Source organism: Strix uralensis, chromosome 18 (genome assembly GCF_047716275.1).
Source record: "Strix uralensis isolate ZFMK-TIS-50842 chromosome 18, bStrUra1, whole genome shotgun sequence".
In the NCBI taxonomy this organism is placed as follows: domain Eukaryota; kingdom Metazoa; phylum Chordata; class Aves; order Strigiformes; family Strigidae; genus Strix; species Strix uralensis.
This window is the reverse complement of record NC_133989.1, coordinates 5973230-6001139: the sequence shown is the minus strand read 5'-3', so window position 1 is coordinate 6001139 and position 27910 is coordinate 5973230. Positions and strand designations below refer to the sequence as shown.

Genomic DNA, 27910 nt, shown 5'->3' with positions numbered 1-27910 from the left:
AGTTGGTTTATAAACAGTCACAGGATTTATTGAGATAAATACAAATAGAAAGTTACATAGATTCTCTATTCTGACAAATGACACTTCCAGAGTGTCCCCACTTACTTGAGCTCTAAACACCACTGCGCACAAACACAGCCGCCACTGGGCAGCACCCTGCCCCGTGCCAAGTGTGTCTCGTACTGAGATTCCAGCGAGCCTCAACTCTGAGCAACATTACTAACATGCTTTGGATTACAAGTGCTTGATAATTTCCTATAGCATCCAAGCAATATTGCACCCACTAACATTATTTTCATGTTCCTTAGCTCGAAGTGTTTAAAAGTGATGTTCTTGCTGCTGTTGTGGATCAACTACCTAACTTTGCTCCATCTGGCTTTTTAAATACATATTTTTGCATAATTTAAACAACCCAGAGAATTGTACGTGAACACACCGCTTTACTCATCATTGCATACATTTGTCTAGTACAAGACGTAAAGTGCGGTCTTTAGTCATGCTGAAATCATTTCTAGTTTAAAATTAAACCAAGAAAGACAAACCTTGTGGAGGGTAAATCTGTTTAACAGACCTGCACATTGTCTACAAAAAACCCACCCCAAAACTATGATGTCCCCCATTGGTGCATGCAACTCTAGAGTTTTAACAAAAGTTTTTAAATGCTCTACTGAAATCATAAATCAAAGCAGACATGATTTCTGGAGCCTGAGAGGTACCAAAATATTGCTAAAAACAAAGAACTTCGTTTAGCCTTTTAGTGTACTTCTATAGCTGATGGCTTACTGTTTACACATATTCTAATTAAAAACTTAGTGAACACTAGCCAAACATGCTAAAACATATAAAAGTTTGTGTTTTCCAGTGGATTATTGCAAGTAAAGGTAACTATTTAAGATTATCTGACAAACAGAAACCTGGGTTGGGTTAATGTTCAAAGTATTTAATTTATATACAGTACATTTCAAACATACTTACATATACACACACTTAAAATTTGTTCAGTGCTGAGAAATTTAATGAACTGATAATAAAAAACAGAAGTAAAACCTTGTCAGAAAGGCCTTAGAAAATCTGAACTGTTAGAAAACACCAGTACAATGCCAGCATTAGAAAAAGACATTAGAACTAGAAAACATTAACTTCAGGGGTCTTTGTTAAGAAATTGCAATCATAAAAAGTCTGTACTGAAGAAGTATTTGTTTTAAATTATAAAAAAATTGTAAAAAATTAAATGTAGAATGTTGCAGAATTTACAGAGTTTATATTGTTTGCTGTAACAGCCGTGGTATATTTCTGCCTGCAACTTCCAAAAACACGTTTTGTGATCTCACAAGAAAACAATTTGTTACAAATACTGTACATATTATAATACAAGACTAGTTAAACTTATACAAAACTGAGCCCTCCAAAAATACAGAACCCAGCTGAGGAACCTACTTGCTGTATTGCAGACAAGCCAGATTTAAAACAAAAAAGAAAAAAGTAATTTCTGTAAAAACCTTCACTCATGTGAACTACTTACTAGTGTAATAGTGAAATAAGGGGAAATATTTACACAGGTCTATTTATGATTAAGTATTGTCTTCACAGAGAGAAAGCAACTGTTATCACATGAAACCATTTCTTTAATATTTAAGCTTTAGTTTTTGAACAGGACAAAGTTCCAATCCACAATCTAAAAAAAGACTACTTTTTTTCCCAGGCCCCACGTTATCTGCAGATTTGGGACACAACAGAAGACAGGATCCACCAAAAAGTGTTAGCTTTATAGTTTTTCAAACTGGTTAGAAGCCATCTGATTTTATTAACAGAAATTTGTTCTATCTGTATGTTCTTTCTTCTGAAAGACCTGTTTAAATACACACAAGACATCCTACTTAAGTGCCTCAGTAACCTTGATTTGTTGTTTGCTCCAACCATTACCATACAATGAAGTTAGAGGAAACTGCATCACCAGCCTTCCCTGAACATCTGTTATTTGGGGTTTTTCAGAGTTTAGAGGTCCTTTGTTTCTTAGGAACAAAGTAGCAGGCTGCTTGGGATTTGAACACTGGACAGTTAAAAGGTGTTTTTTAAATAAGGTGTGTATGTAAAACAAAAACTTAAGCCTGTAAATTCTGTAATACCCTTCTACAGATACAGCACGTGTTGCAGGAACTGAATCCCTTAAACGAAGTGAACTTTGCTAGGGCAGAATAAGCAATTTTGAGTTTAGTAAATTTACAGCCTACCTACCACTCTGAGAGCCAGCAGTAACGGAAAGAGACAGTTAACACCTGTAAGGGTGTAGCTCAGAAATAACAAATTAATAGAAAAGTCACAATATACAAAGAGTCCTAAGCCCTCTGTGCTTTGAAAAATATCACATTAAGTAAACATGAACCATGCCTTAATTCTAGCAAAGTAACTACTTCGCAAAATGAAATTATTTTTGAGCTTTTTCCCCACTGATACAGAATTAAGTTCTTTGTTTTTTGTTAAAATTCAAAACTATTTACATATATACATATTTTTCAGTTAAAATTCAATACTTGAAACAATAAAAAAACCCTACAATTCCTTTCCTCACAAAGAAGTGAGGAAAGAATATCTTCATGTAAGTTTGCTATAATCAGGTTTTAAGATTTAGAAACCATTTTAAGATTGTAGCAGACTACTACTGGAAATGTTTTGTTAAAAAATGAAATATGAACTGAAACACTGAGTATGGTGTAAGACTTCACATACAATACTTAACTGCAGGTGAGATCAGAGTTATCACCCACATTTACATAGAAAAAACCAAAAGGAATTACTCATGCATATCAGACAAACACACAGCTGTAGATGAAGCGTAGTCATGAAGATCATAACATTTCTCAATAGATCCTTTCCAGCTCAAGGAGGTAACAAAAACCTCCTTATTTGTCCACATTATTCATACTAACTACAAACATAAGGTGAATAACCATTTTGATGTTCAGTGTTTACTGCAGAACACCACATCAGTTTTGTTTTTCAATGGTAGTATTGTCCATGTTACCCTGTTTCAGTTTTATGGTGGCAAAGAAGGACACATCTTGATCTCTGTCTGATTGCAGGGCTAGAATGGTCTCTTCTGCAGCTTCTAGATGAGGATTGCCAACGCTTTTAAAATAAGCTAGAATAAGGGGAGAGAAAGACAATTTCAATCAAAGCCAAAAGAATAAACTCTAGGGTGTAAATAGTGCAGAAATACAGAGTATGCCAAAAACATTGGGGTATCTCATCCAATTTATAAGCTCCTTAGAGAAACTACAGGAAGCTAGAGAAGCTGACAGAGAAAGAGAACTATGCTACTTCTTACTCATCCGATTAAGTACTTAAAAATATTTAAGAGAAATTCTTTTTGCTGAGCCCTAAATGGAAATGTATCAAGTAGAAGCAAGCCCAGGAAGCTGCCACTGTACAATGCATTACAAAGCATTCTCTGTACTTCATTCTGAAAAGAGGTAGGAGAAGAGATTTCTGTGCATCTTCCTTTGATTAAACAGAAATCAGCTGATTTTTTTTGTTGTTAAGGAATTGTAATACAGGAAATTGTAGCAGCACACAAAATTACATTCTCTGCTAGTACAGCTGCTAGCTTAAGACTGAAACAACAAAGCAAACCACTTCAGAAAGAGTTATAACACTTCACCTGAAGGACCTCAAAGACGACTGCTTCATTAACATAAAGGTTTGAAATACAACAAAATAACCTAATGGGTAATTTAAGAAAAACTTAATTTACCAAACCCGGCAGCAGCAGCGGCTGCTCTGAACAAGGGCGCGGCCGCCCCCTACCGGCTGTGCCACGCCACCCGCCCGGCCCCGGCTCGGGCTTTAGACGCAACATCGCCATGACAGCACAGAATTCTGTTTTCAGTAAAAACAGAACCAAACAGCCTTTTACCAGTTGAACCAGTTTATGAAGGACTGCACTGGCAAAGGCAAGACAGCATTCGTGAGACGTTGGTTCTGTCAGAGGAAATGAACGAGCACACCTTTCTCCAGCAAGGTCTGCCGAAGAGCCTTGGCGAGCAGAACCCTGACGTTCGGCACAGGATCTGAGGCAAGGCTTAAGAGACTGGGGAGTAGGTGCTCAACAAACTGGTCGACAGGCATACATTCTTCTTCCACTACAGCCTACAAGATAAACACACAATATGAGAAAGCAAGATTTATGTTAAAAATACAGTTAGCCATTCCTTTCCTTCTTGTCCTTAATCTGGCCTGTTTTAAAAGAAGTCAGTGTTTGACTCTTAACAAATACACCCTATGTTGGCAAAATAATTACAGCCTTTGAAATACTGTTATGAAAACATGTCTTTCCATTCTAAGGTTATCTAAAGATGACTCAACAAGAACAGGTAACTTTTTCAACTCTTGTAGGAAATACCGCTCTCGCCTGTCATCGCCCTTTGCCCTCAACACTCCAGCCCTGCTCCTCACGGCTACTGAAGTATTTTGGTTTGGAGGGGGTTGGGTAAGTGGAAATCAAGAGGGAAACAGCTGCTGACATCTACCACCCACTGGTAGTTTGAAGAGCTCTTGTGAACCTTTATCCTAGCATGTCAAAGTATTACAAAATACATCTGTTTAGGACTTAATTCTCGACTTTGTAACCAGGATACCAGAAAGTACAAGGATCGGCTAACTTCAGCTGGAGGCACAGACCAAATCAAGGACCACAGCTTCAAAACTGGACAGCCAGATGCTACTACTGAGACCAGGGCAGCTCTGCCACCGTCTTCTGTCAACACACAGAATCACAGAACCAAAAAAACCACCAGTCCAAATTTTAATTTTGCCCAAATTGCTGAAAAGCCCCAAACTGGTGACAAATTAAATGTACACAAAGAAACACCAAGAGAGAACATTCCAACCTGACAAATGAAGGCAAAAGCTTGTCTTCCAACCCACTTGGAGCAGTGACGAAACCTCACGACAAGTTCATTAATGAAATTTAATCCCAGTGCATTTGCATTGTTTGCGTAGAACTTCTGTAGAATTGCTACAACCTGGGAAGCAAAGGAAGAGGGAAGTGGAAAAGGAGGGAGGGAAAAAAAAAAAAGAAGAGCTGAGACTTAAGTTGTAGCCCTGAATTTTAAAAAAAGCATCATTTCATTTGAATCCTATAAAGGGACATCAAAAACCGTATACAGTGTAATCAGCTGTGCTTGAACGATTTAATAAGTTACTGTGCTTATTCTGGAGAAAATAAAGCATAAACTTTAAAAAAAGCTGTTTGTTCAGGTGAAAGAAAAAAATCAAAAGAAATTAAATCAACCATTAAAATAATGCCCCTTTCCATGGTGCCATGAAGAAGCGGAGATTGAAGGAATCTTTCTACTCATTCAGGACACCCATAGGATAATGGCATTATCATGAAGTTCACAATAGATTAAGTCAACTTTGAGGAAAGATCAGTAATTTCTTTTATTTTTTTCCCCCCAAACTGGGGTAAGAACTCCAAAGTCTTCTATATCCTGGTTTTCATCCAGTTGAAAATACATCTGTCATTCACATAACTAAAATCTTTCTCTGTTGGTTTTATCTGTGCAAGTCTGACAACTCAAAGTATCTTTTAAAGTTTTCATTTCACTTTTTTCCATATTGTTTACCATGTTTATCAAAAGATATCTGTATTCACATTACTTGTCTGAAATAGAACAGTTATTTCAGGTATGCCTCTCAAGGATCATTTTCCTCCTCTCCTGCCAGCAAGTGACCTAAACCCCCTACCAGTTTGAAGGAGATCCACCGAACTTCTGAAACTTTATCGGAGCAGAGAGTTAGTGCAATATGTCTTAAGTAGTCATAGACATCATTGGGATTGTAGAGTTCCAGTATCAGGATCAGCTGCCTGAAACACAAAGGAAGTGATTAAGTCTTGTTAGTGCAACACTAACCTGCTCCAATTATACCATCTGGTAAACGCAGGGAAGGATCAGTTTGGAGCCTCGGAAATACCATGGTTATCGCAAAGCACTCGAACAATCTGCTCTTTACTTTACAAAGGTGTGCACATGCATTAAAGAGGTACATGCTTTAATCCATCAAGGAGTCCAAGAGAAACTTTTAGCCAAACTAGGTGTACCAATGAATCAAAACTACCCCACATAACAAAAAAGCTACAAACAGAAGTACAATGAAAAGTTTCTTTGCAATTTCAGACCAGTATCCTGTACATTCTTGCAAAGTAAAAGTGAAAGATTAATTTCAGTGTAGAAATCTGCATTTCAGAAAGTCGTTTCTATCTCAGAACTGCACAGAACTCCCCCTAGCCACACCACTGCGGGTAGTCACCAGCGGCTGTGCACAGCCCAGCCACAAAGTGACAGCCCTCCACTAGATGTCAGGGAACCGCCACACAACACTCGCACGGGAGTGAGGTTTGGTTTGTTGCGCCAAGCTACAAAGGGAGAGTAAATCCTCAATAGCCCAAACAAAGCAACCAGATAAACATGAAGATCAGATTTTAGGTGCAAACTATGCCTACAAGCATTCTTCGGGTGCTTCAAATATCAACAGGGCTTGTAGAAAAAGAATTGTGGGATGTTACTCTATCTCCATTACACACAGAGTCATATAGAAAAAACAAATGAATAAGTTTTTAAGAACTAGTTTTCCATATGCATTAGAAAAATGACTTTGCACATACATTTCACTGATTTGTACAAGGCAGTCTAGAACTGAATAAAATCTGAACCCTTGCTAAGTAGTATCTATCAGATTGTCACATTTCATAAGCTGCAAGCGAACCAGATCTCCATTTTAGTATAATCACAAGCATTTAAGTTTCAGTCATGTTTGATTACAACACAACTTGCCAAAAAAAAACAGAACCCAAAAAACCCTAAACAGCCAGTGGCTTTTAAGATAAGTTCCTTAATAAAGAATGGTCATGATCTTTTAGCTCTTAATTAGCGTGTGCTAACTTCTAAATGTAATTACCTATTTCTGAGTTAGTAATATAGATTAAAAATCAGAAGTTAATAAAATTACATACTCTGCCAGCTCGTAACGGAACCTCCAGTTCCTGCTGTTATCAGTCACCACAAATTCCTGAAGTTGGTAAAGATACTCCCGTCTTTTGTCTGCATGAAGTAACTAAAGGAAAAACGTTACTAGTATAAAACTGATAAAATTCAATACTTGCAGTTCTCTGGTGTATTATTCTATTCATACTTAAGTGCATTTTCCTACTTGGAAGCAAGTGATCATTCACAAGATGCTGACTAAAAACTGCACACAATCAGCTGAGTGCCTGGACACACAAGACTGACATCCAAAATGTACATTACCATCACTTCTGCAGGGGCACCCATCAAAGCAGCATCTCTGGGCATACGACTGAGCAACCAAAAACTAAGGATTTGCGTTTATTATGCAGCAGCCCATCAAGATCTGCTCTCATTCTCTCCCAGCCCCAAATACAAACTGCTCATGGTTCAACTTTCCAGCTGGACTGCACAAAATATTAATTCCTTTACAACAGTTGCAGCATTTACAACCACTTTACAATGGGTTTTCAGTTTTGGTATTTTGTTAGGATATGAGAAAGAAGCAAGGGACCTTAAAAAAAAGCAAGACATACACACAAAATAGCACTATTGCACAAAACTACATGTGCAATTACAGATTGATACTGGCACATCTCATTAGAAAACTCTCTTAATATAATGGAGTCAGAAAAAAATTTATCTTGAAAAATTAAATTACACTCTCCTACCTTCAGAAAGTCATACAGATGTTTAAGGACACCAATACGCACTTCATCCAGATCTTTCAAGAATCCATTGAAAATTGGCACCAGATCAGCAGCTGTTAGCTGATCCCCCAGAATAACTGCTAGTTCATGTATGGAGAAAGCTAGCGTCCGACGTACCTTCCACTGGGAATAGTTTAAGAAGGGAATTAGATTAGCACTGTAACTAAAACAGAGAAGCTTTTGAACTATGCCTGTGTCAGGACAAAGAGCAGAAGAAACAGGCCCAGTTAAACTGCAGTAGAAAATGTTAGTCTTATTTATGAAGTTTGATTTAAATCTTAAATTTTGTATTTGTAGTGGACATTTAATCCCTTATAAGAAAGCATACAATGTTATAACTTCAGTGCAAAAAAACTGAACAAAAGAAGCTACTCAAAATTCTGATACACTATTAAACCCCCCCCCCCCTTTTTTTTTTACCTGTACATCTGAGGCCAGTGTCTCATATGTGTCTTTCAGGCAGTGCCAGTTCTGCCTGCCCAGTGTTAAGGCCACCCCAGGAAGACTATAGGCACAGTGCTTGGCTATCTCAGTATCAACAGTCTGGGCTCGAGCTGGGTCGGTCATTGACAAGTACTGGTCTAATAAAGGTTGAGGTATGATATCCTATAGATCGAGACAGTACATCAGCAACACACACTTTATTTTTTAAGATCCTAAGAAAGAAAATACACCTGTTGCACTACAGTATTCTCTTGCTACTAACCATCTGGCAGCTAAACACAGAGGCAGGACCTCCTTTTCATAGGCTAGCTTTACCAAGTGTAAATGACTCCTAGTTATTTGTCCTCTCATTAGGATAGAGCAGTCAAAGAACAGTAATTGTTACTTTATCAACATGTTGCATCAAGCCAAACTGAAAGTTTCTTCTTTGCTTCTTTGCTGAAGACAGACAGTAAATCCAGTGACAAAACAGTCAGTGCCTCCCTTGGTTGTACAGATTGCCTCTAAGGCACCAAACGGCAACAAAAATTTCTTAGCCTTCTGATTTAAGATAGAGTTTTCCTCAAATGCCCAGAGCATTTCTTCGTATTCTGCAACTCATCAACTGCAAAAGCTATCACTATATAAGAGTAAGATGATCTGTACCCAGAGCATCTAACTGCTTTAGTAGAGCAATTTTAATCACCTGTAATTTTGATTTGTCATCTTCAAATGATGGATTATTTTCTTGCTCTTTCTTTAAAAATACAGTGGTTCCTCTCTGTTGTTCCTCAGAGTCCTGTAAAATGACATACTAGCCAGTGAAATGAATTCGACTTACTGCTGTTTGGGGTATTTCAAAGCATCACACCACAGAACAAAGCAATTCAGACACAGAACAGCCTTTTACAGACAAAGCCTTATTCAGTGTGTTTATACAAGTACAAAAAGACAACAGAGTTGTACACCAGGACAAACACTATTAAGACCATAGCAGCAACAATGGGAACAGTAGTTAGATTTACTTCTAAAAAAACCAATTTAATTTTAACACAATAGACCCAACATTCATACAGATTTTGGATGGTTACTTTTACTCCACTCTTAAATTCATGCCAAGAGGAAAAACTATTTAAGTTGTATTAAACAAGGCAGCTTAGCAGTTGCTCCAAGTCAGTCAATACCATGATAAAAGTTTTACCTTATTTTCGAACATACAGCTGGAAACTCCCAAGCCTACTTACCACCTCTCCCCAAATATCAACAAACAACTTCAACAAAATTAAAAGGTGTGAAAGACCAAGAACATACAAATTTTGAAAGTTCACACAGTATTTTACATTTTAGTTCATACAGGTTTTATGCAGTTCATGCAGTTTTTGTTCATAGAAGAGAGCTTTTCTTTGTATTTCACAACTAGCTCCAGCAACATTAAATGTTGTGCAAACAATTCATTTCACTCCTATCTCTACAATCAAGAAATAGTATCCAGGAACTCTGCATGTGCCACCACCTGATTCAGTCTCGTGTCTGAAGATAAAAGACTAATTTTAGATTCATTACGGGAAGATGTGAGACTGTACTTGGTACACTTCATCTGAAAAAACCTACAAGACTAATGAAAAACTTTAACTCTTTGGTAATTTGTGCGCAAACAGAAATAGTAGCCCTCGATAGATTTATTTTCCTTTTTTATTGCGTAGCAATGTTCAAAGGCTTTAGATCAGAAATGGGTCAGTTATGCCAGGGACTAGATGAACACAAACAGTACTTGACCTGGAGAACAATGCATACTTACTGTGCTTTTCAGTATACTGGTGGTACACTGGTCACTGATGTTATCCTGGGAGGCAGGGGATGAGAGACTGTCTTCCTCCACTCGGCTGCAGGTAGCATCTGAAACAGCCATTTCATCTGAAACACTTTTGTTCTGAAGTTTGCCACTGCTTTCTTCCATTTTTCTGGTCTCATAGTCACCAACAGAATCAAACTGAGCAGCTCTGAGAGCAGCAGACAACACTTGGACCTGAGCTGTTTAAAAAAAAAGATGACTATTTAGTCTCCCTTCTGCACTTAAAAGCATTAAACTTGTAATTAGTAAATCTAAAACCTTAAAAAGCCCAGAGCTTTTTTCTGAGCTGCACAGAAATGGCGTATTACCAAACATATGGTCTTAGAAAGAAAATGCCCATTAGTTTCTGATGGTTTTGTGGAAGACTAAGAGCAATGATTTGGATGTACTAACATTTTCAGCAGAAGTAGTCTACCAGTATCTGCTACCGAAAGATATTTCTAATAATCCACTGTAACGAGACACCACAGCATACTGGCTCACCTCCCATTCTTCATACTGTCAAACATTTTAATACAAATTCTTTTGATAAATTTGTTAATTGCTTCAACTGCTTGGAAAAGGCATCAATACACATTTAAAACGTTTCTGAGAAAAACTCTATCCAGAGTAGGGAAATAGTCAAACCATCACTGAACAGTTTTGCAGAAGTAGATAGAAAACAAAAAGTCAGGTTTACCACTGTATCACCAATGAAGTTAGGACAAACTGTATTGGTGCATTATGCTACATTGCTGCTAGAAACAGGAAGTTCCTAAGAGTTCAAAATGCAGAAACTATCATAGCTACGTCTGCACAAACCTATAGCAAGTACAGTCTTAAGACAAAACATTAGAGCATATTTTAAAAGTGAAGAACACTAGAATACTTTAGAAATAAGGGGAATGGACAGCTTAAAAAGGCAGAATGGATTACAAGCGTATTTATAAATGTTGTAGCAGTTAACACAGGATGAAAACAGAAACTAACATACACATGTCCTCCTTCTGAGAGAAGAAGCAAGACTGTTCTGCTAAAGTCATGGAGGGGGAAGTGGGAGAAGTCTTCCTGATTTTCTCCCAAGCCTCTCCAAACCCCTCATTTCTCACTGTAATGCTGCCAAGCTAATTAACATGTCTCCATTTGTCTTAGTTCTACATAATGGGTTTTTTTTCTTTTTTCCAGTTGCTTTTACTCTCTGCCTTTTCTTTCCAACACTCATTTACACTTTTTCCCTCCTTTCATTCAATTTCCACTTTTCCCTTTACTGCTTGAAATTTTTTCACCTCTTCCTCTTTTCAATCTTTCCCTTTCTTTCTGATCCTTTGCCTCACACATGAAAAATTTATTTTTCTGATACCTTTCCAAATGGCCATGGGGAGCCACCTAGATATGCCACATTGCCAGTCGGCTTACTACTTCAGCAAGGAATCCAAATGATGCTGCGGTTCCTGCAGATATGACTTTGCATGCAGAGAAAGGATGAATAAATGGGCAGATGAAACCTGCTAATTCACTACAGTACTTGAGACTTGGTGGAACAAGAAACTGAGTTGACTATAGATGACAGGCTTGTCAGGAGGGATTTGGCCCAGGAAACACGTAAGCATCCCGCTATTAGGCTGTCAGCACTTCGGTATGTTCATCAATGGGCTTGTATGGGGAGGCTAACAAAGGATGACATGAAATTAGGGCCGTTCTCACTCAACCAAATACTAGACAAATTCAACTGGTAACAAGTAGATCTGTCCCTAAAACCACAATACTTACAGTACTTAAAGACAGTTTTAACCAATTTCAGCAAGCTCTCTTCCCTTTTGTACTTAGATCCAATTTATTTCTCACGTGAACAAGAGCCAGAACACTTCCCCAGCTCTTCTAGAAATAACCCAGGTCTTGTGAAAAAGGCTGTTGAATAACTTTCTACTATAATTTACTATTCAAAGAAGTCTTATCACCTGATGCACAACAAGCCAATTAAAATGCAGTCAAGGGTTTTGTAAAGGCCAAGAGAAAACCTGCTCAGAAAAAACACAATTTTACGGTTGGAGAGTCTCACCTTGAACATCGGGATCATCTATGTGCTCCTGTAAACTTTCTAGAACTTTTTTTATTTCACTACTAGCAACACAGTTATTACATGGCACAGAGCAGTTATCTTTGTACTTTTCAGTCTTGAATTGAAGCAACTCCAGATCCTGACTTATATCAGGCAGAGGAGGGCGCCAGTATAGAAAAGTATTAAATACATCCTCAGCAGACTGTAACCTTGAGCCTGTTCCAGGAAAACTGCTGTCCTTCGTGACTTCTATGACACCAGCAGCGACTTTGTCACCCTGAGACAACTGAGACACATCTTCTCCAGGATTGGTACAACAATCTGAACTTTCTTCCCATGTATCTTTGTTTAGGTTCTCAACTGAGAGCTTTGTATGAACTTCAGCTGAAGTCTCTTCGGTTGATGATTCTGGTTTGATTTCCATTGGTTGTTCTGAACTGGAAACAGACACACAGAATTATCCTAATCAAAGTCTGTAACAATACGTTTCAGTGAAATACTTCATACGACAGCAACAACTACAGGAACTTATTTTCTCTGCAGAAAGACAAAAATCTATATTACAACTATGCTTTGCTTCACCAGTTTTCCCTTTACCCTCTCGTGAAGCCATCAAAGCAAATTTTTCAGTAATGTGGCCACACTCAGACACACACGTGATCTCGCTCTTCACACCTTTTCTGGAACTATTTTCTCAAGTTGACATTTTTAGCCCTGAACAGCAATTAAAAGAATTATCTTCCTTCTGCCCCCTTCCACTATACCACATCTTTCCCATGACTTTACCTGGACAATGTAGTGTTTGTACTGGAGGACATTAAAGTTATATTGTTGCTTGGCTGACAGGAATTGGAATTCACATCTTGCATTGATGGTCGGATACTCAGTGTCCCATCTTCCCGAATGTAAAGACCAGCACTTGAAGGGTTTGCAAAGGTAGAAATAAATGGGCCAAGAGACTGAAAAGCAGCCTGACGAACCTGTGATAGTATAAAGACAGCAGTCAACATTCACACAACTCCCAAAGAGTTAGTGCTGAAAAAGTTCTGTTCAATATTTTAGTAAGAACCAACTGCTTCTTACTAGAACAGCTTCATTTAATACCAGATATAACCAATTATCAATTACCAAGTAAGTGACACCTAAGCAAAGGGTGTTAGAATATTCAGCATGTATCCACAATCATAGTGAGGAAATTTTTTAAAAGTTATAAATTTGAAGGACATCGCTGTCTACTTCAACTAATACCTTTAACAAGCCACCTATTCTCAGAAGGGTGTTTACACTTACAAAAAAATTATTGATACAAATTCTAAGTGCTGAGGGAGAGAGAGGAAAAATAGGATAGTATCTTATTAGAGGAGATTAGATTTTAGTAGATTGGACTAATCCCAGCAAGTTTAGTTTAGAGAACTTGTAGGACGCACTCCTGATCTGCCCATTATTTGTGTATGATCTGCCTGGGAATATGCAGCAATTAGAAGGAGTTACTTACCCATCTGCAAGTGTCACTAATGAGACTGATAAACAGTGGGGATAGTTTGCTTCTGCGAACTTCTGGGGATGTGGTGTAAGACACTGCCATAAAACATTCAGCACAAGCTTTTCTCATTCCCCAAACGCTATCGGAACAGAGTTCAAAGAACTTGGGAATCTGCCAAATATAAGCAAAACTGAGACTAATTAAAGACTAAGCAGACATCAGCAACTTACTATCAAGGTATTTGGAAACTGGAGACAGTAACAACTCAAGAGAGAATCAAATGAGTGAACAATAGAAGAAACCGAGACAGGTTAAAAACATATTAATTGAAGAAATTGGAAAACTATCCGTCTGCCTTTTACTTCATTTGGATTTTGCGTATAACTATATACACTAGGAAAAAATAGAAATAATTATTAATGGCCTATTTTTCCTGGAATTGTAACTTGACTGATTACCTAGTTCAGGGAAAAAAAAGAAAGAGTCAGTAATTCTGAAGTGTGTGGGTGTATATATATATCTATATATATATCTATCTGTTGTCAGTTAGATTTTTAAAAATGTTTTGCAGAACAAGAACATTCCATTTCTATTAATTTCTGGTTTTGCTATATAATTGCAACCAAAGCCTTCGCCAAATCAATTAAAAAAATGCACGCACACCAATTAATTTACAGAGAAGACAATAAAAGAACTCATTATTAAACTTTTTGAACTGAGAAATACAAGTCTTGCAAATGGATTTTGATTTTTACATACCAGCAGTCTTTCTGTGGCTTCTTGCCCAACTGCATTACAAATGTCACCAAAATTAGCTGCACAAATCTAAGAAATAAAAAGAGTCATGAATAACATCCTGGCTCTCTCAAGTGATTAGTTTTATTATCACCTTCACCATGCATTATTTATGCCATGTAACAACTGCATGTTTCACTGTTCAAATTTCAGCCATGTAACTACATCCTGTAATATTAACTCATCCTGAACAAAGACTCATTAGAGCAAGCAATAAAGGTTTCTGCATGAAGAGCATCATCTACTTCAGTAATCATTAAAAGAGACTAATAAGCCTAATTGAAAGTTTAAATTACTTTGAACAGCAGCTGTCAAGACCAAAGCAGACTAAAATACAGTACGAGGGTCAGGACTTAGGTGTACTGACAGAACTATCTTTGCTATGGCTGAGACTGGCTTAAGTACTTTGCTGAAGCAATGTTTAATCACAGTCTCAAGTTAGTGCCATTTACAGTACATTACAGACTGTATAATTAAGACAAAAGGGATATTCTCTCATGTTGGAAAAAGATGTTGCCAAAACCTGAAATCAATTAAGACAGGACCATGTTAATGTACAATTTATTCATTCTGTATGTTTACTGAGAAGGCTATAACGCAGCTCAAATTCCAACAAGTGCAGCTTATGTTAAGGACCAAGTGGAAGTGCTGCATGACCCTTAAGTCTAGTCAAATATTTTAAGTCTTCTTATGTTACAAGTTTGCTTTTGTATTCTTACATGAATTGAAATAAGTCTTACACTTTTTAGATTTCTCCTTTCAATAATACCAGATGTTATTTTATTTTTTTAAAAAAGAAAGGATGTCTCAAATATCTACTGCTTTTGAATTTCTGGTTTCAAAATAAGATGACGGAGATCAGGCAACTTGTTTGCATCTTATAACCAAGCATAGTAGCTTAAAAAAAAGGTCATGCAAAACTATTAAACATGCAAGATCAGTTTAAATGCTACGCTTAAGCTATTCACTAAGAACTGTTATCTATTTTTTTACTAAGCTACAGGAACTGTAATCATGTCAATAAATTAAAACTGCTCTTCCAAACTCTTTCAAAGTTCATCTGCTAAAGTTATGACTAAATTATTGAGGAACACATCTGAACAGCAACATGCAAATTAACTTTTTACGTGGTTTAAGGTTGAAAACACACCAACCTTTCGGACTTGAAACAACTTCCCATCACTGCACAGTTCACAGAAACGAGGAAGCAGCATGTGCTCAACTGTTGATCTGCTCAACATAGAAGCCATTTTACATATTATCTAAAAACCAAGAAGAGGATATGTGTAAGGAAAGTGACATAGCTTGTGAGCACAGCCAAATATTCCTCCTAAAAATTACTTCTGAGAGCAAGAGAGCAACTACCATCAGATTTAACTGCTACACATTATTTGTCTTTTCATACATCACTTAAGTACAATTATAGCTTTTATTTAAAAATCATTCTACGCCACTGTGCCTGAACATTTCTGCAAATAATTAACTGCTTTTATCCAGTTAAACTTTATTAATAAATGGATTTTCAAGGTGTCTTACAACATGATATACACTGATATTTTGTACAGAGAAGACAAAAGTTCCATTGCACTAGCTAGCATACAAAATCACACTCTTTAAGCATATTAGAACTATCTCAAGCTTAAGCATGCAAGCAAGCCCCTTGGCGTTAACAGGGCTGTTCAGATACTTAACAACAAGCACAGTCCCAGCCCATTACAGGCTCAGACAACATGACTAAATAAAAGTTTGCCATACAACAGAAAAGGGACTGTAAAACAAACTAGTTATATATGTGAGTTAATGCACACTTTACAGGAATCATCCTCAAATATTAGGAGTCAAAATCACAGCATAATTCAAGTTAGTAATTTGCTCATTAGTTCAGCTTTCTTTGAGGAACTGTTAATTTTAACCACATTACAAACCATGTTTCTGACGTGAAAATCAGGTGCTTTGGACTTTATGTTTTCTTTCAGCTTCCACTTTGTTGGATAATTTGCTATAACTCCTATTTGCAACAGTAAAAAGGAAGGGGCTCCCATGCACCTTTCTATTCAACTGTTCTGCCTGCAGCACCAGGAAATTAATGCTTACACAAGTGTTGTCTGATTAACAGTACTCATCTTGTCATTTTTATTTTTCCAAAATTACTGAAGCTTTCTACCTCTACAAAAACAAGATTTATTTGTAGAAACGTTTGCTTTCTTAATTAGAATGCTAAATAAGCACCATTCAAGGCCTTTCCCACAAATTTTAAGACTCCTAAAAGGCATCTGGTGCTCACATGTCACCCTGGAAAACAGCCTAAGCAATACCCAACTCTCAAACAAAAGAAAAATCTAGTTAGTAAAACTATTTTACAGATTGAGTGTCAGATATCCATGCTGAAATATAATTACACACCAGCACTCTTCTGTGGAGTCAACTAATTTCTTGAAAGTGAACAGGGAATTTTTTTTTTCAAAACGCTTAAGAATTAAGATCAGGTCATCATTCATACTTTTACAACATTACTGTGAAACCTGGTAGAGCAAATGTAAAGAAACTGTTGGAGAACGTAACAGCCTTAACAAGAATTAAAACAAGGCTGCCAAGAACCAATTGTATTTTAAAGTTTTTTGGCTACCATTTTGACAACCATTTAGCATCCGGAAGTATAAAGATGGTCTCTTTAAACCTGATCTTTTCAAAAAGTCAGAATAAAAATTAAAGATCTGTTGTATTAAACTAAAAATTCAAATATGTTAACAAATAAACACAAAAGGTTTGATTGCTTATTTTATTTAATGTCAGCATTACTGCTGGACCTCATCTTAATTACTGTTATAAATGAAAAGGAGTGGTAGTTCTTGTTACTGCTCAATTGAAGTACTCAATACATCATCAACCATCTATAGGAAAAAGCCTCTCATCATTTTGATAAGAATTACTGAGTTTGAAGATCTGACACATTACATTTTTAAGCATACAATAACATTCTTGTTCCCAGTTACTGTACTATATAGCTCAATTCTCAAAAAGATTCCTCAAGCACTTCATTGACACAGAAGCCCAGATTTCTTCATCACACAAAAGGTATAGATAGGACCTGGAGAAAGCCTACCCAAAGTACCTCTACACTCAGCTTAAGGCATCAGTAAATAGTACTTGGTCCAACAGTAATCAGGACAACCTTCCTTTCTTCTTGAATTCAATTAAGATAATTTTTAACTTCTCAATAAGGTGCATCAAGTCCTGACCCTGTTCAAATTCTTTGAGAATTCACATTGTTTCAGTGGTGCTCAACACTACAAATGACAAAGAAACCTACAGATTCAAGGCTTAACAGCTTGACATACTTCAGCTTCAACTGTATCAAATCATCAGGTTCTCAACTCACAGCAGAGCGACTAACAAATAGAGAAGGAATAAAACAAACTGAAATAGTAATGCTATAGAAAGGTTAAGTTCAATCATTAATGTAAAGCTCTCAGCACATTAAGAAAGCAAGGACAACTTTTATTTTCTGGGTTTTATGCTCATGAAAATCTCACACAAATTTGTTATATTCTAAAAGAGCTTCATAGTAGCAGTGCCAAAAGATAGAGAACAAAAGCGATTAAAAAAAGTAAAATCTTCCACATTCACTTACATTCACAGCTTCCACCTTGTACTCATCATCACTGTCAGGAGCAGAGAGGTCCAACAGAATTGGACACACTTTATTTTCAATGTCACTCTGAGCAACAAGATCTTGTTCTAGCAGTATAAGCAGTGCTTCTTGACCTGCCTTTCTAACCTAGTAACACGAACAAGCAGAACAAAAAAGTACATCACTATAAAAACAACATTTACTGATATGAGAACCACAGAAGGCATGTTTTCAGTGAACACAGGTACAAGTTAAAAAAAACAGAAAAGCCTCTTCATTTTAATACTAGAAGGAATTAGTAATAAATACTAAAGTTTAATATAATTTTTAGGTGGCATTTCATCAAATTCTGAGGAGAAACCAAAAGATGAAGCAGAAGACAGGACTTGTAAGTCATGACTCCTGTAACAGACTGCATCAATATGCTGCTAGGCAAATCCTCTAAGTTCTCTATTATCTGCTAAGGAAAGTATAAAAAAAATTATTCAGACCTCCCCAGCAAAGTGTACTGAAACCAATAAACACAAAGCACTACATAAGAGTTAGGTATCAATCAACATGGAATTTCCTATTATCTCTTCCTCATGCCTTAAATTCACTGAACCACACAGATTTTTCTAATGGTTCAACTCACATTGTCTGTTTTTCCTACCTGATTGTTTACATCTGTGAGGTATCTCACTACTATGGGCATAAGGTATTCAAAAAATGCTGTTGGGAATTTTGGTCGACTTTCTTGCAGAAAAATGGCAATAGGAGGTATTTGTTCCATCAGCTCTGTACGCACAGTTGGTTCTAGTAATAAAAAGAAAGTCAAAACTACATCAGTAAATATGAAATTAAGATCAAGTACCTTAAGAAAAAAGTAGCATTTTTTTGTTTAATGCTTTAACAACAGAGGAAAACAAAAATACTTAAAGAAGTAACACCACTGAGATTGCCTATTCTTAAAGGAAGCGAAACAAAATAGAACAGCCTTACATACACCATCACAGTACAGAGACTTGGGATCAGTTCCCAAATAAATCATCTAAAATAAGAGCACTAGCTAGAAAACCCAATCACCGTGAATGTATCCGCATGAAGTATTAAAACACACAACTGTTCTATGCCACAATGTATGTCTAGATGTAACAAATTCCTTGAAAAAAATATTACTTCGGGCCCTATACTAGGTAAGAGCCTTTCATTCATACACCTACCATACAAAATACTTCAAAAACAGAAAAAAAAAATCTTGTTTTCACTAAGAGATATTGGTGTTGGATGATTTAGTTTCTCTAGTTCCTCATTGCCTTCTCAAAAACTAAAATTATTACCGTCTATATTGCAGCTTATGTAAAATAAGTTACAGAAATGTGAAAAAAAGCCACTTTCAAACCTGCATCTTCAGAGAGCCTGACCACTATTTCCATTACAGTCAGGAAGTCTTCTTCATTATTACTGAAATCTCGAAAGACATCCAAAAGACCTCTGGCAATAATTTGCCTGTGGAGTGAACAACATATTAATTGCCTTAATATCCTGCCAATAGTATGCAAGGGGAACTTATCAAATGTAAATGGGCACCTTAAAAAAGATCAAGTTCTTCTCTGAACATTCAGTTATACAGTTTCAGTTATACAGTTTCTCCATATCCCAACAAAACCAAGATGGGAGTCGAGAGATCTTATTCAGATAACCAAGAATGAAAACCTCCTTTTATGGAAGTGTTATACACAAGTTACTCAAACAGAAATAGTATCAGTCATGTGCTTAGGAGAATAACAACAGAACTAGTGACACCTTAACATCCACAGTGCTATCAGACTCAGTCATCATCAAGTGTGGCTGTTGCACACTTACCTGTTAAATATGTTATCACTGAAGGCATATTTTTCTAGACGAGCCAGTGGAGTTAAGTTATCCTGTCCAGGAATATCCAAGAATGCCGTTATCCTCATGCTATCACAGTCTGGTCCATAATCTTCAAACCCAACTTGAAAGACAAGAAGAGTAACCAAAAACAAAAAAACAAAAACAAGAGTTAGCGAGACATGTTACAGTGTAAAATACACTATACCAATAGCTCTACTTCTTTTTAGAACTATTCTTCAAGGTATCTGTACATCACTGGAAAGGGCTTACAAAAAAACCATAAAAACTTAAGTTGTACCTAACAAAGTCAAGAGCAACACTTGCATATAGACCTGTAAATTCAAGCTTTGAAATTTAATTCAACTGTCATAAAATCCTTGGCTTTAAAGACATTTGACTTCACAATTTGAGAGGCTTATCCACATGCATTATGAGTTAAGTGGGCTCAGCTGACAAAATTGCATGACACAAACTGACCAATGCATTCAAAAGGAAAGTAAGTCCCATTAAAAGAAGCTGAAATTTTAACAATGACAGAAATTCCCAAACTGTATTGCTTTAAAACAGCAAATTCTTGGGTCTGTTACAAAGTTACCAAGGTACACTTTTCTCACTGTAGTGTGCCAGGTTTGTGTGTGCTGGGGTTTTTGGTATTAGGAGAGGGCTACAGCAGTGGTCCCCTGTGAAAAGCTTCTTGAAGCTCCCCTGGCTCGAAGCTGGACCCCTCTGCACCAAGGCCGAGCCAATTAGTGATGGTGGTTGTGCCTCTGTGATAACGTATTTAAGAAGGGGAACCTGGGAGGAGGAGTTGGACTTGCAAGGAGTTGCAAGTAGAACACCTATGTGAACACCAAAGTCAGTGGAAGAAAGGAGGAGGAAGAAGGGGGTGCGCACCAGTGCAGAGAGCCCCTGGCAGCCCGTGGGGAGAGGGCAGGCTGTCCCCCTGCCACCCATGGGGGTCACTGGTGAAGCAGATGCCAACCTGCAGCCTGTGGAGGACCCCACACCGGAGCAGGGGGCTGTGCCTGAAGAAGGCCGGGACTCTGAGGGAAGAAGCCTCCACTGCTGTAGTTGGGTGCTGGGAGGACTGCAACAGGCAGGAAGGATCCACGCTGGAGCATCTCAGGAAGAATGCATCCCATGGGAAGGGCTCATGTCAGAGAAAGCTTGTGGACTGTCTCCCGTGAGAGGGGCACCATGTGGGAGCAGAGGAGAAAACAAGGAGTCCTCCCCCTGAGGACAATTGAGCTGTGGGACCGACCTCACCTCCCCATTCCCTGCCCCCTGGGGGGGGGGGGGCAGGGGGGCGGAGGTAGAGAAATTGGGAGCAAAATTAAGCCTGGGAAGAAGGTGGGGAAAGGTGTTTTTAAGATGTGGTAATGCTTCTTACTGTCCTACTCTGTTAAGTGTGGTTGCTGTTAGTGTTTGAATTAAATTGACATTCTTTTTCCTCCCCTCATGAATCTGTCTTTTTTCCTGTGACAGTAATGGGCGAGACATCCCTCTCTGTCCTTATCTCAGTTCCTGAGCCTTTTGCTTTATTTTCTCTTCCCCATGCCTGAGGGGGAAGCGGTGAGCAAGCAGCTGCATGGTGCTCAGTTGCCCTCTGGGCTCAAACTACAACAGTAGTTACTGTGCTCCATAGATCTAAATCAGACTGGTAGCTTTAGGAAAAACTTCAACTTTACCTTACTTGTGAACAGACTGGGAGCTTTCTACTGCAGACCTACCAACTACAGACATTCCCATGTAAACCTACTCTTTCCTAGATTTTTTTGTACTTGTAGCTTCAGACTTTTAACCAAATATTAGCATACCAACTGTTAAAGTTTGCCTCACCAAGTGTTACAGTCACCTAATCCAGTAACATGCACTTGATTAGATTATAGGCAAAAAGACTGAAGAGGAAAGGGAATAGGATAATTTTGCTGCCAATTTTTTTTTTTTTTTTTAAATCCTTCATCCTTAAAACAAAGACAGTGAAATAACATCCCTGCAACACATAAATCTTTTACACAAATTCTCTCATTTCAGCAATGGATATAGGAACACACTCAGCAACCAAATCTACAGAAAGAGTTGCACTAGAGTGTTCCTGCTCTGGGTTTACAACTTCTTAAGCACTCCTAGAATTATGCACACTTCATTCAAATAAATAATATAGCAACTGTGATCATACTTAAGTACATGCAAATTGTGCCAATATAACTGCTCATATGCAAGAAGTAGTCTCTCAAACCAGCATGTGTGCTGAGAGTGACAGACACTGAAGACAACAAACCAGTTTCTGACTTGGCAGGACACAATATTAGGTATTTAAATCAGTAAAAAAGCAGAACTGATAATAACTTGAAAGCACAATGACAAGCCAAATAGGTTGTATTCGAAACTGTGCCTATGAGACTATATATAATCTAGGCACTCTAGGTTATGCCTCTACAGGCAGAAACCTTCTGTCTACAGGCAGTGGAATGTACATGGTGCCACCATCCTAAAAAACAGCAGAGCTTTGGCTGAATATCTAAAAGCAAACCAGGACTAGTTTCATTTATAGCAACTGTTTCCCCTGTTTGTAAAGTGGGAAGAACAGGAACATCCTCTCCCACTGACACTCTGAAGATTAAGAAATGTCTATGTAAAGTACTACATAATCCCTATCTTCAGTATTCTGGTTTAATAACAAAAAAATTACAGTCCTTCCCAATATATCATCCCAATCAGTACAAAGCTTTTGCAAATCTTAAAGGAAGGTCTGTATTATTTCATAATGCACTCTGAAACTGCCAGTAGGCTAAGTTATGTGTATATGTAATCCCACGATCTCCGATATAACAACTTCTTCAGGATTGAAGTGCCCTACTTTAATCAGAATAACTGAGCTTCAGCTTTACTCTCACTCTTACTTTACCAGTTTTATATTACAAACACTCTTCCCTAAAGAATACCTTAATCTGAGACGCAGCACAGTGAACTTTGGCTCTAGACTACATTAATATCCACAATAAATCACTTTTTAGATTAAAAAAATCCTCTATTACTGAGAGGTACCAAACCTCAGCTTTTTCTTACAGAAAAATTCCTATTTCACATATAAAACTCTGGTTTCCAATTATTTAACATGAGCCAAAACATTCTCAGAAATACAGTTCATTTAAAGAAGAAATCATCTGAACATACTTGGAGCAAAATATTATACCCGGGTCTTCAGGAAAAAAATTAAAAAGCAGATTAGTTTAAGAAAGCACACAGTCTCCAAGGAACGCAGCTGAAAGCAATTCTGAATTCTGCTGTTCTTGCAGACAATATGCTCTGACCCACAAGTTCAACAGGATTCAAACAGAAGAAAGCTGTGGGATTAGAGTAAATGTTCACATTTCAAATGTATGCATAGATACTACAAGTGAACCCACATCTACATGACCAGAAACATATGCTAATTATTCATGGCTTTTTACAATGACTATGTATTGTACTGACACCCTTATTTCCATTCAACTGTCATTATTATTTCTAGTGACTGCTCTTTATGTATTTTTAAGTTCTGTCAGGTTTCAAACATTTACCTGCACAAGTGTATATAATTTATATTGCACAGATCTGTCAGGGATTGATCTGTCCACATGCTCTAGGGCTAGCTTCTAGCTTTCCTACCAAGCATAGTATCTGAAGATGTAGCATCCAGTATTTGCTGCTTCAAAAGAAACCTACTGCACCACTGAAAGCTCACAGGAAGTTATACAGTGCAGGCAGAATTGTGGATTTCCTTTCTGAGGTTGCAACAAACTCTCCATACACAAACCCAGCTCTGACCATCCTATACCTATGCAATTATAATATATAGATATTTTTAAATCCACAGATCAGACACTTTCACTAGGTATTTTTTGAGGCTAGCCACCTGTTACAGAAAGAAAGATTTATTAGAGCTTAAAAAAAATCAATATACTTGCCTTGAACTTTATCTAGTGCCCACCTGTTCTTGAATTAAGAAACAGTTTAAAAATGAAGGCTCTCATCAGTTCACTTAAAATATTTCAGAATTCCTACCAATTAAAATGACACTAAAGTAAATCTCAATTCTAAGTTTGACTACAATACTACACCTGGAACTAATTTTGTAAACATCATGAACATGCTTACTTTTACTACTTGGAGTAGTTCTATTATTCATTTAAATTAGCTAAGCACACACCAGTGCTTCTAGGGCCAGAGGGAAAACGGAGCAAACTACTTATGCTCAGGATCAAGAGAGTTAAATACCTAAAATTTTTTCCACACACACTCAGCACACATAAGTAAGGAATAGTCATGGCAGAACCCATTTTGTCTCCTCTTAAGAACTTTCATTTTCTTTCTCCATAAAATAAGTCATAGGTACTTACAAGTCTCAATACACCAGAGTACTATAAAGTAAATTTCAGAAAAATAATGACTATTTCTTAACTTGTCTAATGTTCTTTCATAGGTGAATCAAACATTCAGTATTTTTCCCTCTAATGATATTAAACAAGCAAGCTTGAAATCTGTCCACCCATAAACAAGAATAAATGTGACAGTATTCACAGCTGAGCTTGAGTTCACCATGCCTTCGTTTGACCTAGACTCAAAAGCTGCTTAGAGCCTGTAAGAACACCTACAGGGTCACAGGATTTAACTATGCAATTCAACATCATTAGCTAGCATCACTATCCACTTCTCCAATACAAAACAGTAAATACTAGTGCAGAGTGCAATGATTTCATGAGCTCAAGAAGGTGATTTCTCTCATGCTTTTTTTAGAGGGAAAAACAATTTTTAAAATACATTTTCTTTAGCTTAATTACGCCCTTTGTAAAATATTTTTTCAGACGATCCAATATCTTACCCTTACAAAAAACAAGTTTCAAACTGTACTAAATGAATTTAGGTAGATTTTATTACAGCTTCTCCCCATATTCAGAGGAACCCTGCAGACCCTCCATTTGTTTCAATGGAATTGATCTTCAATGTGCGTAACACTATTTCACCAATTCAGTTAAGTAAAAATCCAGTTCCAGTGATCTATTCCACTGAGATTTTCCTAAAATGCATCACAAACTCTTTGCTAGACTAGCCACTAGATTAGCACAACAGTGTCTCAGCCTAGATTGAACATTGCTGTAACACAAATAGAAGATAGCTTTCAACGTCGTAATTCTAAATGCATTATCAAATTAATGAACTTAAAGACTAATTTTAAATCATAAAGTAAGATTTCAATAGTGCTCTAAAATATACATTTATTTACATGCTCATCCTGAAACAAATTTTAAGTGACCCATATGAAAAGCTTATTAGTTACTAGTTATGGCAAAACCTTCTTTATCTGAATGTTCTTACAAACTTCATGACTCAAACTGGAGTTTTGCCTACAAGCACCAAACTCCTTAATCGACTTACCAGACAAATCCGTTACTCACAGTCTCAACAGAACAGCCAAAGACTGAATGCTAATGGAGAATGAACACTTAATTCCTAGTGATGGTCACCCCTGGTTCAAGGCCAAGACCCATAACAGAACACTACAGGAAGTTTGCATTAATTTTCACTGCTTTACACACTCAGCAAACAGAACTCAAGTAACATGCTAGTTTTGGGTTTGGCGATTTGGAAGAAAATTGGAAAGGGAACTGGGAACAATTCAGAAAGACCCAATCAATTCAAATAGCAAAGCATTCATTAGCACTATCAAGGGTTTTATTTTTTCTTTTTTATTAGCACAGAGAAAAATATTTTAAACTCTTAAAAAGGTACTACAGCAACAACTCTTGTAGCTCTTCTGCTAGAGGAAGTCACCGCAAAATAGTCTTTAAATCAGCATAAGCACATTGAAATGTTTCAGCTCACGTTCTGCTCAACACATACATGCTTTTTGTCATCTACAGTGATGACTTCTAACAAACTTCTTACATTTACTTCCTGCAGCAAGCAATAACCTTTAGTACCTTTTTTGAATCAACTTCTTACAGTGTTATCAAAACTTTAAATCCCTGTTTATTAAATACATGTATTTCAAGTACTATCCTCCACACTTCTACTTTTTAGATTTCTAGCTTTTCAAATAGACAACTGTATTAAGGAAGATGCTTTTTAATTAGTTTTAAATTCATTAAGATTCAGAGTTACAATTTATCTATATAAGAGAAATGTTAAAGATGTTCTCAAATACACAAAAATACAAGCATAAAATGAACCAGGAACTCTTACATACACAATTAATCTCATCATTTATATATCGCAAAAGATCCCAAACTTCTCTTTCTAAAACAAATACAAACATCTCTTTTTTCCCCTACCTACTTGTGAAATGCAGAAACCTCAAAGACTTGGAGCAACTAACAAAATCCCACTGAACGACCTCCTGCCCGCAGAGGCAATGTCCCTGTGCCTCTTTCCGATGGAATACTTTAGATCTCACTTGTACTCTAACATTTCCCTGGTGTTTCCGAAGTCCACCTTCTTCCTAAATTAGCTTATTCATGCAAAATTAGGGGCAGGGGATATCCATCTGTTACACATTTTCAAGTACTGTTAAATAATAATGGTCTTGTACTAAACAAATAGAACATCTCACAAGAAACAAATTCAAGTATCACTTTTCATTTTTTTTAATGGAAAAGTCAATCCAGTGCCAATGAAACCACCCCACATATACCCCTGCTTTCTAACGCAATACAAGTTCTTGTAATTATTAGATTTATCTCAAGTAACAGCTCTTACCAAGCTGTCTGATAGGTGTTCAGCTCTACTCCTGTAACACAACTCTGGACTATACCAGCTTGAGGTGGAGCTGTTGCCTGGTCTAGGACCTGCGACACAGCACTTAGCCTAAAACCACTGACTTGTGTTAGCCAACCGCAGTACATACAACGGCGGTTTTTCTTTTATTCCCGCTTCCGAGGTGCACACGCAGCCACCACTACAACGTCCCGCTGAGGCTGTGCCGCAGGGATGCGGGGACGGCGGAACACACGGCATCCTCCGCAGCCTCTACAGCATTTAAAAGTCTGACCCGCTGGAGCTACCGCAGCTACGAAATCGCTCGGCTGCTCTAGGCTGATTTCCACCGACACAACAGCGGAGCTAATCCCCTAAATCACCGCCGGCCAGACCCGTTTTCCTCTCCCAGAGATTCACCGCGGGCTATTGTTGGAGATGCTGTTTACACTGAACCCAGCGGTCCAGCGGCCATTGGACACAGCGAGGATGGTCTCTGGGAAGGCCGGTTTCCAGACACCGCCCCGGGCCTGCCTCCCGCCCGCGGGTCCCCCTTCCCCAGCGGGACAGCGGCTGCCCCCCAAAACCCCGCTTCAGGAGGCTGCCCATCCCTCGGCGGCTCCACCCCTCAGCCGGCACTTGAGGGCCTGTGAAACACCAGGTGAGGCGAGGGCCCGCGGCTGAGGGAGGGAGCGAGCCCACTTCCCCTGTCAGCAACGCGCTCCTGCAGACCCACAAATATCTTGTTAACTCGTGAGCCCTAACGCCCTACAAGCCTTCACCTACCAGCACAAGCAGCCTCAAAGTCCTCCCCTCACCCTAACCGGGATAAAAACGCGGAGAGGGAAGGAGGGCAACAGAAGGACCCCGGGGTGGGAGAGCGGAGGATGGCCTAAATATGGAGCAAAAAAATAAAAAACAGTTACTCACAATCATCTAAGTCATCCTGCAAATCCACAAAATACAAAGGGATCCCTACAAACAAAAACAGAAGAGAGATACCGGGGGGTTGGTTTCGGAGAGCTACAGCGAGGACGGCGGCAGCCCCAGACGAGCCGCCCCAGCACCCCCCGCCCGTCAGCCCGCCCGCCGGCCCCACTTACCGGCCATCTTGGAATGGACATGGGCGAGAAGGAGGAGGGGAGCGGGAGGGCAAAGGGAGGAGCCGCCGATACTTCCTGCCCCCGGGTCAGCCCTCACACAGCTGAAACGCGACCGGTTTAATAAACAGTCGCTACCAGGGGGTGGGGAGGGGCGCGAATCGCCCCTCAGCACCCGCCGTCGCCTCCTGAGAGGGAAAAAAACCGCGGCGGGCGGGGGTG

General features: G+C 38.2%; 1 protein-coding gene across 2 annotated transcripts; it reads right to left on the bottom strand.

The window, feature by feature from the left end:
• Window positions 1-2: 2 nt before the first annotated feature.
• On the bottom strand, window positions 3-27908 carry LOC141951823 (serine/threonine-protein phosphatase 4 regulatory subunit 1-like). Of its 2 annotated transcripts, XM_074888519.1 has the most exons (20): window positions 27692-27908; window positions 27519-27563; window positions 19842-19974; window positions 19378-19484; window positions 18649-18791; window positions 17997-18143; window positions 15520-15627; window positions 14330-14395; window positions 13583-13741; window positions 12874-13067; window positions 12088-12524; window positions 9996-10228; window positions 8904-8996; window positions 8195-8380; window positions 7736-7897; window positions 7013-7113; window positions 5746-5866; window positions 4887-5021; window positions 4005-4146; window positions 3-3139 (listed from the first exon to the last, which is right to left on the bottom strand). In XM_074888519.1, the coding sequence occupies exons 1-20, from the start codon at window positions 27696-27698 to the stop codon at window positions 2985-2987; spliced, it is 2874 nt and encodes a 957-aa protein (XP_074744620.1). In that variant the 5' UTR covers window positions 27699-27908; the 3' UTR covers window positions 3-2984. The 2 variants fall into 2 exon arrangements, with proteins under 2 accessions (XP_074744620.1, XP_074744621.1); XM_074888520.1 differs by lacking the exon at window positions 27519-27563 and having other exon boundaries at window positions 27692-27903.
• Window positions 27909-27910: the final 2 nt, after the last annotated feature.

Coding starts and splice junctions, on each gene's coding strand:
- LOC141951823 (XM_074888519.1), bottom strand. Junction 7,114..7,735: donor ATCTGTATGACTTTCTGAAG/GTAGGAGAGTGT, acceptor TTTTTCCTTTAG/TTACTTCATGCAGACAAAAG. Junction 3,140..4,004: donor GCAGACCTTGCTGGAGAAAG/GTGTGCTCGTTC, acceptor CCCTTATTCTAG/CTTATTTTAAAAGCGTTGGC.